We start from the raw sequence: 16,184 nt of genomic DNA, 5'->3' as shown, positions 1-16,184 counted from the left end.
AAAATAAACAAAAGAACAGAATGAACAATGAAAGAGAATTAACAAAAACAAAAAAATGATTAAACGAGCAAACAATAAAAACAAATTAAAGACTGAACTAGACAGAAGAAACAAACAGCTAAAAAAGAATGAAGAAACAAAACAATAAACTGGAATAAAGAAAGAAGAAAATTAACAAACAAAGTAGAATGAAAAAAGAGAATGAAACAAAAACAAGCACTGGAGAAAACAACTGAAACAAACAAACAAAAGAACAGAGAATGAACACTGAAACAGAACAAACTAAAACAAACAAAAAAAGAATAAATAAACAAGCCAACAAAAAATGAAAGACTGAACTAAGAAAAGAAAGAACTATCTAACAAACAGATAATTATAACAAAAACAATTAAAAAAGGAATGAACAAAGAATACATTGGAAAGAGAAGGGACAAACAGAACAAAAGAGAATGAAACAAATAAACAAAACGAACAGGAATGGAAAGCAAAAGAATAAATGAATGAAACTAAAAGAAAAGAATAATAACAAATAACAAATGTTTAAGATGAATGGATGTCTAAAAGAATGAGGACAAACAAATGAAAGAACAAAAGAAACCGAAAGAATACAACAAACAAATCAAAGAAGAGAACAGCACAAAAAAAGCAAGAATATTTTTTGGGAGTAGCAGAAGATAGAAATGCTTGCCAACTCTGTGCATTAATAAAGGACATGAACAAACAAATAAAACTTTGCAAGCAGCTGATGCAAATAATACACTTTCTTTCAGAGAAAGGAAGCACGACTCGTGTGTAATCATAGATCCGTCTCTCACCTCTGAACTGGGGAAGGTAATGCCGCAGATGACGCCCGGAGTGGAGAATCTTCTCTTGGAAAAGATCAATCTTGTTCATGAATAATATCTGCAAAACAAGAAGAGACACTTACACGCTGGATTGAGACAGACAAAACCCATCAATCAGTCGCTCTGTAAAATCAATCATTTAGGACAAGAATTGATTAGTCAAATACAACAGCTATAGAAAGTCTTCAAGAAGAAAGTTGTATGTGGTCATAATGACCGACATGACAAAATTAGATTATTAAAAGAACAGTTCAGCCAAAGAAATAATATTTGCTGAAAATGTACTCACCCTTAGGCCATCCAAGACACAGATGAGTTTGTTTCTCCATCAGATTTGGAGAAATTGAGCATTTCATCATTTGCTCACCAGTGGATGCATTGCAGTGAATGGGTGCCGTCAGAATGAGAGTCCAAACAGAAAACTTCTCACTTCATAAGATGTTCATTGATGGACTGGAGTTGTGTGGATTACTGTAATGTTTTTATCAGCCGCTCGGATTCTCATAGTGATGGCACCCATTCACTGCAATGGATCTATTGGTGAACAAGTGATTCAATGCTACATTTCTCCAAATATGAACAAAGAAACAAACTCATCTACATCTTGGATGACCTGAGGGTGAGTATATTTTCAGCAAATGTTCATTTTTGGGTAAACTCTTCCTTTCATACCTTAGTGTCCACAAAAGACGACAGAAAAACAGAAAAATGGTGAGTTCGGCTCAGTATAATCGCATAATTAACGACTTCTAACTTCACAAGACATTAATTGTTTGACTGGATTTGTGTGGATTACTTGTGTATTATTGTGATGCTTTTATCAGCTGTTTGGACTTTCATTCTGACGGCACCCATTCACTGCAATGGATCCATTGGTGAACAAGTGATGTAATGCTACATTTCTCCAAATCTGAATGAAGAAACAAACTCATCTACATCTTAGATGACCTGAAGTTGAGTATATTTTCAGCAAATGTTCATTTTTGGGTAAACTCTTCCTTTATACCTCAGTGTCCACAAAAGATGACAGAAAAACAGAAAAACAGTGAGTTCGGCTCAGTATAATGGCTTAATTAACGACTTAGTCCATTGGTGATTTTGCCCAGCGTTTCAAAACAACACAGTATGACTAAAACGCATCTTAACAAGGGCAGTTAGCGCACCTCATTACACGGAAAGAGGTTTACGGAGGGCGTACGATAAATAGACAGACCACCGTCACCCACGGGGACGAGCTAAATTATGCCTGCTAGTTTAATTACCAAACGACATGGGCAATTATAACAAAGTCTAGGCTAACTGACTACATGGGCTGTAATTACGAGGGAAGATGGTAAATCTGGAGGCGAGGTTACCAAAGCAGGCTACGGTAAGAGGTGAAATCATTGAGGAAGTTCAGATGAATGAAACCACAAAGAGTGGCGTCTAAACGAGGGACAGACTCTTTCATCAGGTGATGGCAAAACCGTGAGTTTATAATGAGATAGAGGTCCAGAACTTGAGAAGAACTTCACTGACATGGGTCAAACTGGTTAATGTAAATGTAAAAAGACTTTGAAGTAGTAGTTTGGAGTGAAACTGTAGTGAAAACTAACCTATTTATGAGAGGACGAAGGGTAGGGGCTAAAACTTAGAGGACTTGATGATGTCAGCAAAAATGGAAAGTCGTTTCAGAGGCAGATTTTCATCTCGAAAGATTACAATTTATTTATTTCTTATTTATTTTTTATATATCATACTATATTTTGACTTTTTATCTCACAATTCTGACCTTTTTTCTTACAATTGCGAGATATAAACAATTGAGAGGGGAAAAAAGTCAAAATTGCGAGTTAGAAAAACTTTCTGAGACTTTCTTCTCAGAGTTGTGAGATATAAACTCAATTCTGACTTTTAAACTCAGAATTAGAAGATTTTTTAGAAGATCTGACTTTTTTCCTTGCAAATGTGATATAAACTCTCAGTTGTGAGAAGCCAGAATTGCAAGATAAAAGCTTGCAATTCTGACTTTTTTCCCCTCACAAATTCGAGTTTGTATCTCACAATTCTGACTTCTTCTCGCAATTCTGACTTTTCCTCGCAAATGCGAGTTTGTATTTTGCAATTCTGCTTTTATTTGCGAGTTCGAAAAAAATCAGAATTGTGAGAAATAAAAACCTTGCAATTCTGACTTTTTCCTGCCCCAATTTGTAACTCGCAAACCTGACTTTCTGAGAATTGCATGATATAAACTCTCAATTGTGAGAAGTCAGAATTATAAGATAAAAAGCTTGCAATTCTGAAATTTTTTTCTCATAAATTCGAGTTTGTATCTCGCAATTCAGATTTTTTTTAACTGCATGACAAACTCAGAAATAAAGAGAAATTAACTTTATTGCGAGAAATAAAGTCAGAGTTGCAAAATAAAAACCTCACAATCCTGACTTTTTTCCTTGCAAATGTGATCTCTTCTCAGAATTCTAAGATATAAGCACGCAATTACGAGTTAGAAAATCTTAGAATTGGTATAAAACTCACAATTCTGACTTTTTTTCCATGCAAAAGCGAGTTTACATCTCACAATTCTGACTTTTTCTTGCAAATGAAGAAATAATCAAAATTGCAAAATAAAAACCTTGCAATTCTAACTTTTCCTGGCAATTCTGACCTTTTTTCTTAGAATTGAGATATGAACTCACAAAAGTTTTGCAATTCTGACTTTGCATTTCTGTCAGAAAACTTGCAATTCTGACTTTTTCCTCACAAATTTGAGTTTGTATTTCGCAATTCTTTTTTCTCAGAATTGCATGATATAAACTCACAATTGTGAGAAATAAAGTCAGAACTGCAAGATAAAAACCTCGCAATTCCGACTTTTTCCTCGCAATTCTGATTTTTTTTTCTCAGAGCTGCATGATATAAACTTTATTTCTCAATTGTGAGAAAAAAGTCAGAATTGCAAGATAAAAACCTCGCAATTCTGTCTTTTTCCTCGCAAATATAAGTTTGTATCTCGCAATTCTAACTTTTTTGCTCACAAATGTGAGTTTGTATTTCGCAATTCTGATTTTTTCTCAGAATTGTGAGATACAAACTCGCAATTCTGACTTTTTTCCTCAGAACTGCATGATATAAACAATTGTGAGAAATAAAGTCAGAATTGCAAGATAAAAACCTCGCAATTCTGACTTTTTCCTCGCAAATGTGAGTTTGTATCTCACAATTCTGACTTTCTCAGAATTGCTTAATATAAACCCACAATTGTGAGAAGTCAGAATTGCAAGATAAAAGCACGCAATTCTGACTTTTTCCCTCAGAACTGCATGATATAAACTCACAATTGTGAGAAACAAAGTCAGAACAGCGAAATAAAAACATCGCAATTCTGACTTTTTTCTCAAAATTGTAAGATATAAGCATGCAAATGTGAGTTATAGTCAGAACTGCAAGATATAAAATTGCAGTTAATCTTTTCCCTCAGAATTGCATGATATAAACTCAGAATTATGAGAAATAAAGTCAGAAATCCAAGATAAAATTCACAGTTCTAACTTTTCTCTTGCAATTCTGACTTCTTTTCTCAGAATTGTGAGATATAAAATTGCAATTGCGAGTCCAATTTTGAGGGAGGAAAAAAGACTGATATGTTCTCAGAATTGAGTTTATATCATGCAATTCTTAGAAATAAACTGCTCAAATAAACAGTTTTTTTTTTTCTTTGGTCACATATGTTGTGTCTTTTTCATCGTTCCTTGATTGACAACACTGACCTCCTCTCGAGCTAATGGGATGACGAGATTGGATGAGCCCTCTCTGTTAATTGAGCCGTTTCTTACCATAGAAGTACTTCTGAAGAAGATGTTATTGCAGATTGACGAGAACAGCTTGAGACTCTCCTGCAGTCGATTCTAAACAAGAGCACGAAATGAAAAACAAGAGCTGTCATTCCCATGAGATCCCATGACGCTCTCCTCTGATGTCACAAGAGAGGAGTCTTAAAAAGCTGAGGTCAGTGCATGTGAACAACATGTGTGTTGTATTAAGTAGAATCATTTTGGTTTTTTGTTACTAAATTTCACTTTCGTAATGTTAAATCTAAATGTTATTTTCAACATTAATACATATTTAAAAAAATTCGTACAAAAATGTATGGTGGCAATTTTTCAAGTAGTAAAAGTGTTTTCTAACCATAGATGGATCTTCAACTAGCGTCATGTCGTATCCACTCAGAGACACGACGAACAGCACGGCCCTCACATCCTCAAAACAGCTGATCCACTTCCTCCTCTCCGTCCTCTGGCCTCCAACGTCATACAACCTGTGGAAAAAAAAACAGACGAAATGTCCTCAAACAGACATGAAACACCTCTACATGTCCCCAAAACTCATTAGTGTCAACACAAAACCAATTTACCTCAAGTTACAAAAGCACAATGGATTTTGAACATTTTGGACTTTTACAAACAGCATCACATTTGTTATGCTAATACGCTGCTAACTAGCGACACACATCCGTACATGTGAAAACCAGACAGACGGGCTCTTGATGTACTCAAATGAGCTCAAATTAACAATCGCCGCCAAACTCCCCCCTTACGGTGTTTTAGATCATGACACTAAAAAGAGTTAGCTTGTTAGCTAGTAGTTAGCAAAGAGATGTCAAAACAACATCTCAAAACACGACGTTTGGTTACAGGTTTCTCCTCTCCTCATCTAAAAAGAGCGGGAAAAGTGAGTGTTTGTTCTCGAAGAGCGTTTCTTTTCTCTGTGAACAGTCAACGTCGCTCACGTTTTCTCTCACACATTTATTTTCCACCTTCCACTTCAGCCTGCGCCATCTCTTCACTATATTTGTGGGAAAGATTCCCTCACACGGCTGAAATGAAAACTATCAATACACACACTTCAAACATGATGGAAAAAGAAATCTATATGTGCCTTATGGGGCAATAATACATGAGGGTTTCCCATAATAATCAGACAAATGAATTAAATCATGAACATAGCTGATGCTAACTCTATGATATTAACTGCTACATTAGTTTTTGTGTGTACAACAAGTATCAAGTTAAACGGGATAATATCTCTAAACGTACATCTAAACATTGATATAATGAATAAACAGTATCTAGATTGCAGTTGCAACCAGACATTTTAACAAAACTTTAACAAAATAAATAAATAAAGCAAACCAGTGTATCCTCCTGTTGTTTCCTTGTCCGTCACGTCTTTTCCAACGGGACAAAGGTTTAATAATGGCTTTGTTTAATTATGGGATGATCTGATGTTTCTACATAATCACAGCAGACAAGGTGAGAATCGTGTGGTGTTAAAAACACCGATCAAAACGCTAGTCATTTCACTGATCATTACACTGCTAATTACGCCTCAGATGTCAAGGGTGACCTGCAGCCACCTGATATTTAGATTTCGGCTGCAGGGAGGAAATTATTTTGGAGATTTTATTAGACTTGTGTGGAGTAAAAATCAGTGAGGTCACTTCCTGTCCAACAAACCTTGGACACTTTGTTCCTACTTATGCCAATTAAGAAATAAGCTATGCGATAATTTTAGCATATAAGGAAAAAGACATTAAATATTATTTAGAAAGGCTGTACCCAAATAAATGATTAAAAATGAATGTTTATGACTGTTATAGCACCAGCTGTGGTCCGATCCCCTTAAAACTTTCCATGTTTGTTTAGAATCACCTGTCGCATATGCTCAGAAGGTTTTGTGAAGCTTTGAGGTTTCTGTTAGGCTTTATAGGATTCTGGGTAAATTTGGACACGCCTCTCTTTTAAACAACCCCATTATAGCTTCCCAAAGGGTTGTTTTTTAACATTTTTTTTTTTTGATAATTATTGGCCTAGATAGTCCAGAGAATTGTACTGCAGTGTTTTTTTTTTTTTTTTCCAGATTGAGTGAAAAGTATGTTTTTGACATCATCTCAATCATTTAACAAAGGGTTTGATTGACAGCAGTGGTTCTAGAGGCAAAGATGTCCGGAATGAGGAGGTCTATTGCATAATATGCCTTTTTGAACTGAAGTACACAGACTAGAGCTAACCACATGTGACATTTTCAATGTGATTACTTAAGGCGTTAAGTCGCAGACGTGCATCGTAGAGCTAGTACAAGATGAGCATTTGTGGTTAAAAAGTATAGATTTTTTTTTTTTTTTTTTAAAGAAAATAACCGTTTTACAAGATAAGACCCTCATTCCTCAACTGGAATTGTGTAGAGCCCTTTGATGCTACTTTGAAACTGCAATTTGGACTTTCAACCCACCATTAAAGTCAACCATATGAACAAAAATTCTGTAATGTTTTCCTCAAAAACCTAATTTATTTTCTACTGAAGAAAGACAGGAACATCTTAGAAGGCTTGGGGGTGAGTATATTATCAGGGAAGTTTTATTCTGGTAGTGAACTAATTCTTTAAGAACATTTTGCCACATGACTAAAGCAATCAAGATTGGAAATGAAATGAAGTGTAAAATGATCATGCAAATTACTATTTAAAACACTATTATGTGTATTTACATATAGATATAAGAAACAGTATTTCTGTCTTTTTTGATTATTATAGCGAATGAAATACATGCAAACACAGTATATACACTACCAGTCAAAAGTTTTTGAACAGTAGGACTTTTAATGTTTTTTCAAGAAGTCTCTTCTGCTCGCCAAGCCTGCATTTATTTGATCCAAAGTACAGCAAAAACAGTCAAATTATGAAATATTTTTACTATTTAAAATAACTGCTTTCTATCTGAATATATTTTAAAATGTCATTTATTCCTGAGATTTCAAAACTGAATTTTCAGTGTCATTACTCCAGTCACATGATCCTTCAGAAATCATTTTAATATTCTGATTTGCAGCTCAAAAAACATTTATTATTATTAACATAACATTTATTATTATGTTGAAAACAACAGGATTTTTGAATAGAAAGTTCAGAAGAACAGCATCTATAAAACTATAAAAAATAAAACTATTAATTTCTATAATTTCTTTCCCAAAAATCAGTACGAGTATAAAGTAATCAGTACATAAGAATGATTTCTGAAGGATCGTGTGACACTGAAGACTGGAGTAATGATGATTTAAATTTAGCTTCGATCACAGGAATAAATTACATTTTAAAATGTATACAAACAGAAAACAGTTATTTTAAATAGTAAAAATATATTTTTGTTTTTGCTGTGCTTTGGATCAAATAAATGCAGACTTGGTGAGCAGAAGAGACCTTTAAAAAACAAAAATATCTGACTGTTCAAAAACTTTTGACAGGTAGTGTATATATATATTAATGAATAGAGCATAAACCCATAAATGCACAAAAATTCATAATGCATAAATACAAAATAAAAAACAATATAGGCATAAAAATGCATACAAATAATACAATTAATATAGAAAAACTAGAATGAATAAATTCATAAAAAATAATTAAGAATGCATAAATAAAATGCAATTAGTGCATAAATAAAGTGAACTAACTTAGATCAAATAAATCAACGCATAAAGAAATTAAAATGCACGAATGCATTCGGTTTGAAAAACTGAACTGAATTACAGAAGGCAAAGGCACATACTGAAATGCAGCGGTTCTTGGTGTTTATATCAGACGTGAGGTGTGAATCCAGTGATATGATAAGGATCGTGAGGTTTCGGCGCGGGACGCGTGTGAAGTGCTGCGATAAGGACGAGCAGTCGAGCGTGCAGAAGAATGACAGTAAGTTATTCCAGACTGAATGAATTCACTCTAGAGCTCAAGAGGAACTAAACAGATTTCACATCACAAACAATTACTCCATATAACATCAGCTTTAATAGAGTTCCCTGCTTATAATGAATGTTAAGGACTTTATTAAGGATTCTGTTGCTCGTATTTATGGCCTAAACCACAACTCAACCGAAAAACCCAAGAAAGAGAACAAGACAGCAATTTCTTCTCTCATTACAGATGGAAAACTAAACGACTAAATGGATAGGCGTCCAAATAGGTGTTGCAAACATCGCTAAATCTCACAACAGTCTTGTTTTCATTTTATGACACTGTCAAAGTGCTTTTATTAAAAACTGTCATGAAAGCCGTGGGAATTTAGATTTAGCATTATGCTAAGTAATGCAATATAAATGTTATTGCAGAAGCCTTCAACAGAAGCCAATAAATTAGCCAACTCTCAGGGCAGAAAGAGCCCAAGAAGACGCGAATGCAAAAGTATAGACAAAGACAGTTGCTTTCCAGCAAATGCCAAAACACTCATCTTTCCATGCCATATCAAACAGTCGACGACATCTCATAGCTAAATGTCTTCATTAACATTCAAATGTCTGGTAAAAGCTGCCAGGCAGAAAATTACTCACATTTCCCATGAAACCCCCCAATTGTTTTATTGGTTGTCTAATGTTTGCGCAAAATTAAACTTGAGAGGACAATGAACACACACGAAACTTTTTCATTATGACATTTTGGGGATTAAAAATCATTGTGACTCTGACTGAAGCAAACATTAGCTAAAACCAAAACCATGAAAAATACATTACTTATTTTGTTTCATCTAGATGGCAAAAATACTTAAAAAAATAATGATATTAAAATACGGTTCCAATTAAACAAACAATTAGCATCTACCCTCAAAAGTTGTTTGTTGACATATTTGAGTTGAGGCATTGAGGACTTGAGGCAAGACGTCGTAAAAAAACTAATTAGATGAATTCAAAACAAATCAAAGCTGAACGTGTGCTCGATGCTGATAATGCCAGTTAGGATATTGACGAATGGAGCGATGCTTCAGAACGTCATGCAAGGTGACGTTTCATAAGATAGCGAGAGATGGAGGATGCCGTCCGTGCGGACACGGTCAATATCATGAAATCGTGATGTTATAAGGAAATCCCCTCAAGTTTTCTTCATTTGCATTTTTAGCTAATTTCAGACAAACATCAAGTGAAAACACTTGATATGTTTGATGATTCACAGCCTTTTGCAACAACAACTGCAACAAACTGACTACAAAGAGACAAAGTTTACCTGAAGACCAGGTGTTTGACTTTGAACTGCGTCTCGATCACTCCTGTGGTTCTCAGTCGGACTCTTAAAACGTCCGTTTCTGTCGGCATGTAATCGGGGGAGATGATCCTACCCATGTTCTCGAAAAAACTGGGAACAGAAAGACATAGACATTGATAAAGTTAGAAAGTTACAGTAATGACACATTTAGACATTCTATTTGGAAGTACTTTTCCACCAAATTGGACCTGGTTCTTGGCCAGAAGTTCTGCGAACAAATCCGATAATTATTGTCCAACCTGATGATGAAAATGTACCCATGGGAACTTTTCACAAGATGCTAAATATATTGGTGCCTATAGCCTTGTGGTAAGTGTGTCGACATATAGCACAACTGCGCTCACAGTGACCCGAGTTCGAATCCCACCTCGAGGTCATTTGACGATCCTGCTCCCCTCTCGATCTGTCAGTTCTCCACTGTCCTCTCACAATAAAGGTGTAAAAAGCCCATAAATATAACTTAAAAAAAGAAAAGAAGCAAAATACGTTGCGCCATGTACGTTTCGTGACATATACAATTGGAAATATCCACTGAGTGGTGCTAAAAGAGTGTTTCTTTTTCGGTACGTTTTATGTGATGTTGGTTTTGTAGGTGTTGCCACAGTTCTGATTTGAAATGTCCACTGAGTGGCGCTATAACTCTAATGCTTTGTCATATTTTAAAATAACGTACCATTTGCACTACACCTAAACCTACCCGATATTATGAACAAAAGCGAATGTGATGAAAAAAACACAATCGCAAGCATGCTGTTTTAGCTTGTTTTTCGATCTCTCATCTTTCAGCTCCTTCATTGTGAGTCATGTTTTTCACCAGATTCATACCCAAGGATTCCGCATCCTAAGTCCAATTCCCTGCTGGCTAAGCCGGAAAAGAAACATACGGAGCTGTAGTTGTTGTCATTGTCAAAAACCAATATATGGCTGATCTAAAAACCCTATACTATATTGAAAATTAGTTTTAAAATGTTATTTATATTATTATAAAATTTTGAACTTGCATTTTTTTTTTTTTTTCCACATTTATTAGTTAATTTAGTTTATTTTATAGTAATTTTGCTATGTGCAGGTCAGTTTTTTTTTTAAATTGATTTTTAATAGATTTTTTTTTTTTTTTTGGTTTTAGTTACTTTAGTACTTCAATTTAAACTTATTTCAGTTAGTTGCAAAGGCTACATTGCACACGAGTCCAAAATTTTGGAAATTTTGTATGCGTTTTTTTTTCCGTGTTTTCCGTATTCGTCATCCTTTCCTATGAAAATGCTTGGTACGGATGCAAAAACGCAGAAAATCGAACCTGAGCCGATTTTATTATGACGGAGGAAAGTTTCGGAGGTAGTGTGTCAATGTCATTGACAACGTGAGGTCATATTTATTTTTTAACATGCAAAATGTTCGGACGAGAATTTCTGACTTATCTTTCACCGTGAGTCATGTTTTTCACCAGATTTGTACCCAAGGATTCCACATCCTGAGTCCAATCCCATGTCGGCTGAGCTAACGAGCAAGTTTGTTATGTCCTGTACGTGAAACACATGGAGCTGTAATCATAATGGTGTACAAAAACGATAACAATTGCTCACTGTTTTACCGCCTCTAGTGTTCCGTTGGAAACTGCAGTGATATGTACTTGTTGGTACATATTTTGCATCTTGCGAAAAAGTTCCCGCAGGTACGTTTTTGTCATGAGATCAGGTAGTTATCGTCACATCATTGCCAATAACCAATACATGGCCGATATAAAAACCTACATTGCGAAAATATTTTATTTTAAAATTATGATATATATTTTGAATTTGCATTTATTTTTGTTTTTAATTTTCACATTAATTAGTTATTTAGTTTACATTATGGTAATTTTGCTATGTGCAGGTCAAATTTTTTTTTTTTATAATAGATTTAGTTACTTTAGTACTTCAATTTAAACTTATTTCTAAATGTAAATTTTTTCCATATAATATTTATATTTTATTACATTTAAGATTTATTATATTTGCTGACACCGATTTTAAATAGTTTTAACTTTGAGGTTATTGCACACCAAGTCCGAAATTTTCGTATGTTATTTATTTATTTTTTTATTTTTTTATTTTTTCGCTTTTCTTATTAGTCATCCTTTCCCATGAAAATGCTTGCTACGGATGCAAAAACACAGAAAATCTAACCTGAGCTTAATTTTAATGATGAACGAGTTTCGGGGGCAATGTGTAAATGCGATTGACACAACGCGAGGTCGTATTTACTTTCGTAATTTTAACGTGCAAAAATTTCAAAGAATTTTGGACTCAAAGCATGCAAAGACCTTTAGTATTAGCAATAACAACGCTGGTCTCAATAAATTAAATAAATGACTAAAAAATAAATATTTTAAAAATAAAATAAATAAAATAAAGCATGTCTAAGACTGATACTGAAGAGAAGGTATGAATGAAGTATTTTTGTTTTTTTGTGCACAAAAATTATTCTCGCAGGTAAAATTACAGTTGAGCCGCTGATGTCACATGGACTATTTTAACACTGTTCTTACTACCTTTCTTGGCAAAAAACACACTACGATATTGCCTGATAACTGGTGTGGTACCAATATATTGTGCTTTCACACAACCTAGTTTGTTTCATTTAAACCTTACAAGTCGGACATTATCCTGCCCCTTAGTGTTTCCTGGTTTGATACTAGCAGGTTTTAGGGAGCAACTCTAACTCCAGCAACCTGTCGGTAAAAAAAAGAGGCTTTGGAGCAAACACAGCTCTTCACCTTTTTTATAATCAGGTCTCTGTGGGAAAAAACTCTCTCCTTAAGGGCCATCTCTCATTGTTCAGGTAAGCAGCTTTACCTCTGACTGCGGTTAGCAGTTAACGGCTGCTGCGGTGATAAGCTCGGCCCGGGGGAGACACGCGCTGTATGCTAATTACCAGCATGAATATAAATACAGCATGATACAGTATAAGCAAATCTGTGGGGGGATTTCTGTACGCGGATGTGCAAAAGAGAGGGATTATCCGGGAGCGCGCACTACGTAGCTATACACACACCTCACAGGAGGTCGCAAACACCCTGAAGAGAGAATTAGACAAACACACACGTAAACAGAGTTTTGAAGCAATAACCTCAGACTGTGCCACAGAGTGTTTGAGGAATCTTTTCCTGCACTGATAAGACCAGTTTATCATTCTGAAGAAACAAACACCAGGTTGCGCTAAAAGCTAAAATGTCAGAGCTTGACGTACACACTGTTACATACTGAAATGTACGTGTTGCATTTGCACTTGTTGTTGCTGCAAGGGATGCTATAGCACCATTAGCGCTAAGAAAGTTAAAGTTAGCTAAACTTTCATCCGTTAGGTAGCTATTGACTAAATGTTTTTAACTAAATTTAGCTCACGTGAGCTACTTTTTGTTAGTAGCTTGCAAAGTCGCTAACTACTTCTTGAAAAGAGCTTAAATGGTAATTAGCTTATAGCTGACAACGTTGAAGTTTCAATGTAGCTTAGCATGTCTAATGTCATGCTAAAGCATTGGTTAGAAGAGAGTCATGCTAAGAAGTTAAAGTTAGCTAAACTTTCATCCTCTCGCTAACTACTGACTAAGTTCATGTTTTTAAATGAATTTAGTTTACACTAACTACTTTTTGTTACCATCTTGTAGAGCAGTTAACTACTTTTTGAAAAGAGCTTAAATGGCAATTAGCTTATAGTTAAAAAAAGTTGAAGTTTCAATATAGTTTATCCGTTATAATATAATACGTTAGAAGCTGTTGCCCCCATCAAATTGAAAAAAGTTAGAGAAAAACATATTGCGCCATGGTACAACAGTAATACCCATTCTCTCAAGAAAGAAACACGTAATCTTGAGCGCAAATGGAGAACTTGGAAGTTTTTAGAATTGCATGGAAAAACAGTACGTCCAGATATAGACAGGCTTTAAAGCTGCTAGGGCCGAGCATATCTGCAAACTCATAGAAAATAACCAAAACAATCCAAGGTTTTTATTTAGCACAGTGGCTAGATGAACAAATAACCAGACGCCACCCGATCTAAATATTCCTTTACAGTTTAATAGTAATGACTTTATGAATTTCTTCACTGATAAAATAGATAACATCAGAAATACAATAACCAATGTAGATTCTACTGCGTCTAATATGTTAACTTCTTTCGTCACACCCAGAAAAACTGCAGGACTTTACCGCTATAGGACAGGAAGAGTTAAATAAACTCAACACTGTGTCTAAACCAACAACATGCCTATTAGATCCTGTACCCACTAAATTACTAAAAGAATTGTTACCCGTCGCAGAAGAACCGCTTCTCAATATTATCAACTCATCGTTATCTTTAGGTCACGTCCCTAAACCATTCAAGCTGGCGGTTATCAAGCCTCTTATTAAGAAACCACAGCTAGACCCTAGTGAACTGGCAAATTATAGACCCATTTCTAATCTTCCATTTATGTCTTAAATTTTAGAGAAAGTTATATCTGCTCAGCTGTGCTCATTCTTGCAAAAAAAATGATATCTATGAAGAATTTCAGTCAGGTTTCAGGCCCCATCACAGCACAGAAACCGCACTTGTTAAAATCACTAATGACTTGCTTCTTGCATCAGACCAAGGCTGCATCTCACTGCTAGTTTTACTTGATCTTAGTGCTGCGTTCGACACTATAGATCATGACATACTAATAGATCGACTACAAAATTATGCAGGTATCCAAGGGCAGGCTTTAAAATGGTTTAGATCCTACCTGTCCGATCGCTACCACTTTGTTTATTTAAATGGGGAGTCATCTGGAGTGCCACAAGGATTTGTCCTAGGTCCTCTGCTATTTTCAATATACATGCTGCCCCTTGGTAATATTATTAGAAAACACGGGATTAGTTTCCATTGATATGCTGATGATACTCAACTATATATCTCAGATGAAACGTCTAAATTATCGAAGTTAACAGAGTGTGTTAAAAATGTAAAAGATTGGATGACCAATAATTTTCTGTTATTAAATTCAGATAAGACAGAGATATTACTTATTGGACCAAAAAACAATACACAGAATCTTTTGACTTACAATTTACAACTAGACGGATGTACTGTTACTTCCACTACAGTCAAAAGCCTGGGTGTTATATTAGACAGCAACTTGTCTTTTGAAAATCCTATTTCTCATGTTACAAAAACAGCATTCTTCCATCTTAGAAACACTGCCAAGCTACGAAACGTTACCTGTTTCTGACACAGAAAAGCTAGTTCATGCATTCATGACCTCTAGACTGGACTATTGTAATGCACTACTAGGTGGTTGTCCTGCATCTTCAATAAACAAGCTACAGATAGTCCAAAATGCAGCTGCTAGTGTCCTTACCAGGTCAAGAAAATATGATCATATTACCCTGATTTTAAAGTCTCTGCACTGGCTACCTATTAGGTTCCGCATCAGCTATAAAATAGCACTTCTGACCTATAAGGCACTTAACGGTTTAGCTCCTGCGTACCTAACTAGTCTTCTACCACGCTACAATCCATCACGCTCCCTGAGGTCGCAAAACTCTGGACTGTTGGTAGTACCTAGGATAGCAAAGTCCACTAAAGGAGGTAGAGCTTTTTCACATTTGGCTCCTAAACTCTGGAACAGCCTTCCTGATAACGTTCGGGGTTCAGACACACTCACTCTGTTTAAATCTAGATTAAAGACACATCTTTTTAGCCAAGCATTCAAATAATGCATCTCATAAACTTTTCCTGCAGCTATATCTGATCAAATGTTCATTATTAATCTTTTAGCTCTGGTTTAATAAATCTTTCCTTTCTTAGTTTGAACAGCAGCTATGCTAATTATGTTCCTATTTGTTCTCTCTTTCTGCCATGGGATTGACATCCCATGGTAACTAGGAATTCACAAGCTTCAGTCTGGATCCAGAACACTTAAGACGAGATGATGCCAACCCCACAGAGGACTTCAGATGATACCAACCCTGAAACAACATACAGCACTACCGAATTCTGCTACTAATTTATAGTGTTCTTTGTCTGTTTGATTACATCATTAATTGATCTTTACCACACATCTCTGCCATATGTACATCAAGCTACTACTACATATATTGTAAAAACGTTAATTTGGTGTAAAGTTGCTTTGCAACGATATGTTTCGTGAAAAGCGCTATACAAATAAATTTGAATTGAATTTGAATTTATCCAACATGTCTAATGTCACACAAAAGCATTGATTTGAAGAGAATCATGCGCAGGAAGTTAAAGTTAGCTAAACTGTCATCCTTTAGC

General features: G+C 35.2%; 1 protein-coding gene across 1 annotated transcript in view; it reads right to left on the bottom strand.

The window, feature by feature from the left end:
* Nucleotides 1–16,184, bottom strand: part of gnav1 (guanine nucleotide binding protein (G protein) alpha v1) — a 42,724-nt gene that overhangs the window by 2,479 nt on the left and 24,061 nt on the right. Inside the window, exons 5-8 of the mRNA XM_051095028.1 lie at nucleotides 9,870–9,998; nucleotides 5,013–5,142; nucleotides 4,661–4,732; nucleotides 816–903 (exon numbers count right to left, since the gene is read on the bottom strand). Of these exons, the coding sequence (XP_050950985.1) occupies nucleotides 816–903; nucleotides 4,661–4,732; nucleotides 5,013–5,142; nucleotides 9,870–9,998 (419 nt within the window). The remainder of the gene's footprint in view (nucleotides 1–815; nucleotides 904–4,660; nucleotides 4,733–5,012; nucleotides 5,143–9,869; nucleotides 9,999–16,184) is intronic.

The sequence above is a fragment of the Labeo rohita genome, chromosome 22 (genome assembly GCF_022985175.1).
Source record: "Labeo rohita strain BAU-BD-2019 chromosome 22, IGBB_LRoh.1.0, whole genome shotgun sequence".
NCBI lineage: Eukaryota > Metazoa > Chordata > Actinopteri > Cypriniformes > Cyprinidae > Labeo > Labeo rohita.
Note: the sequence above shows the minus strand (reverse complement) of the source record. Positions and strands in the feature narration are given on the sequence as shown.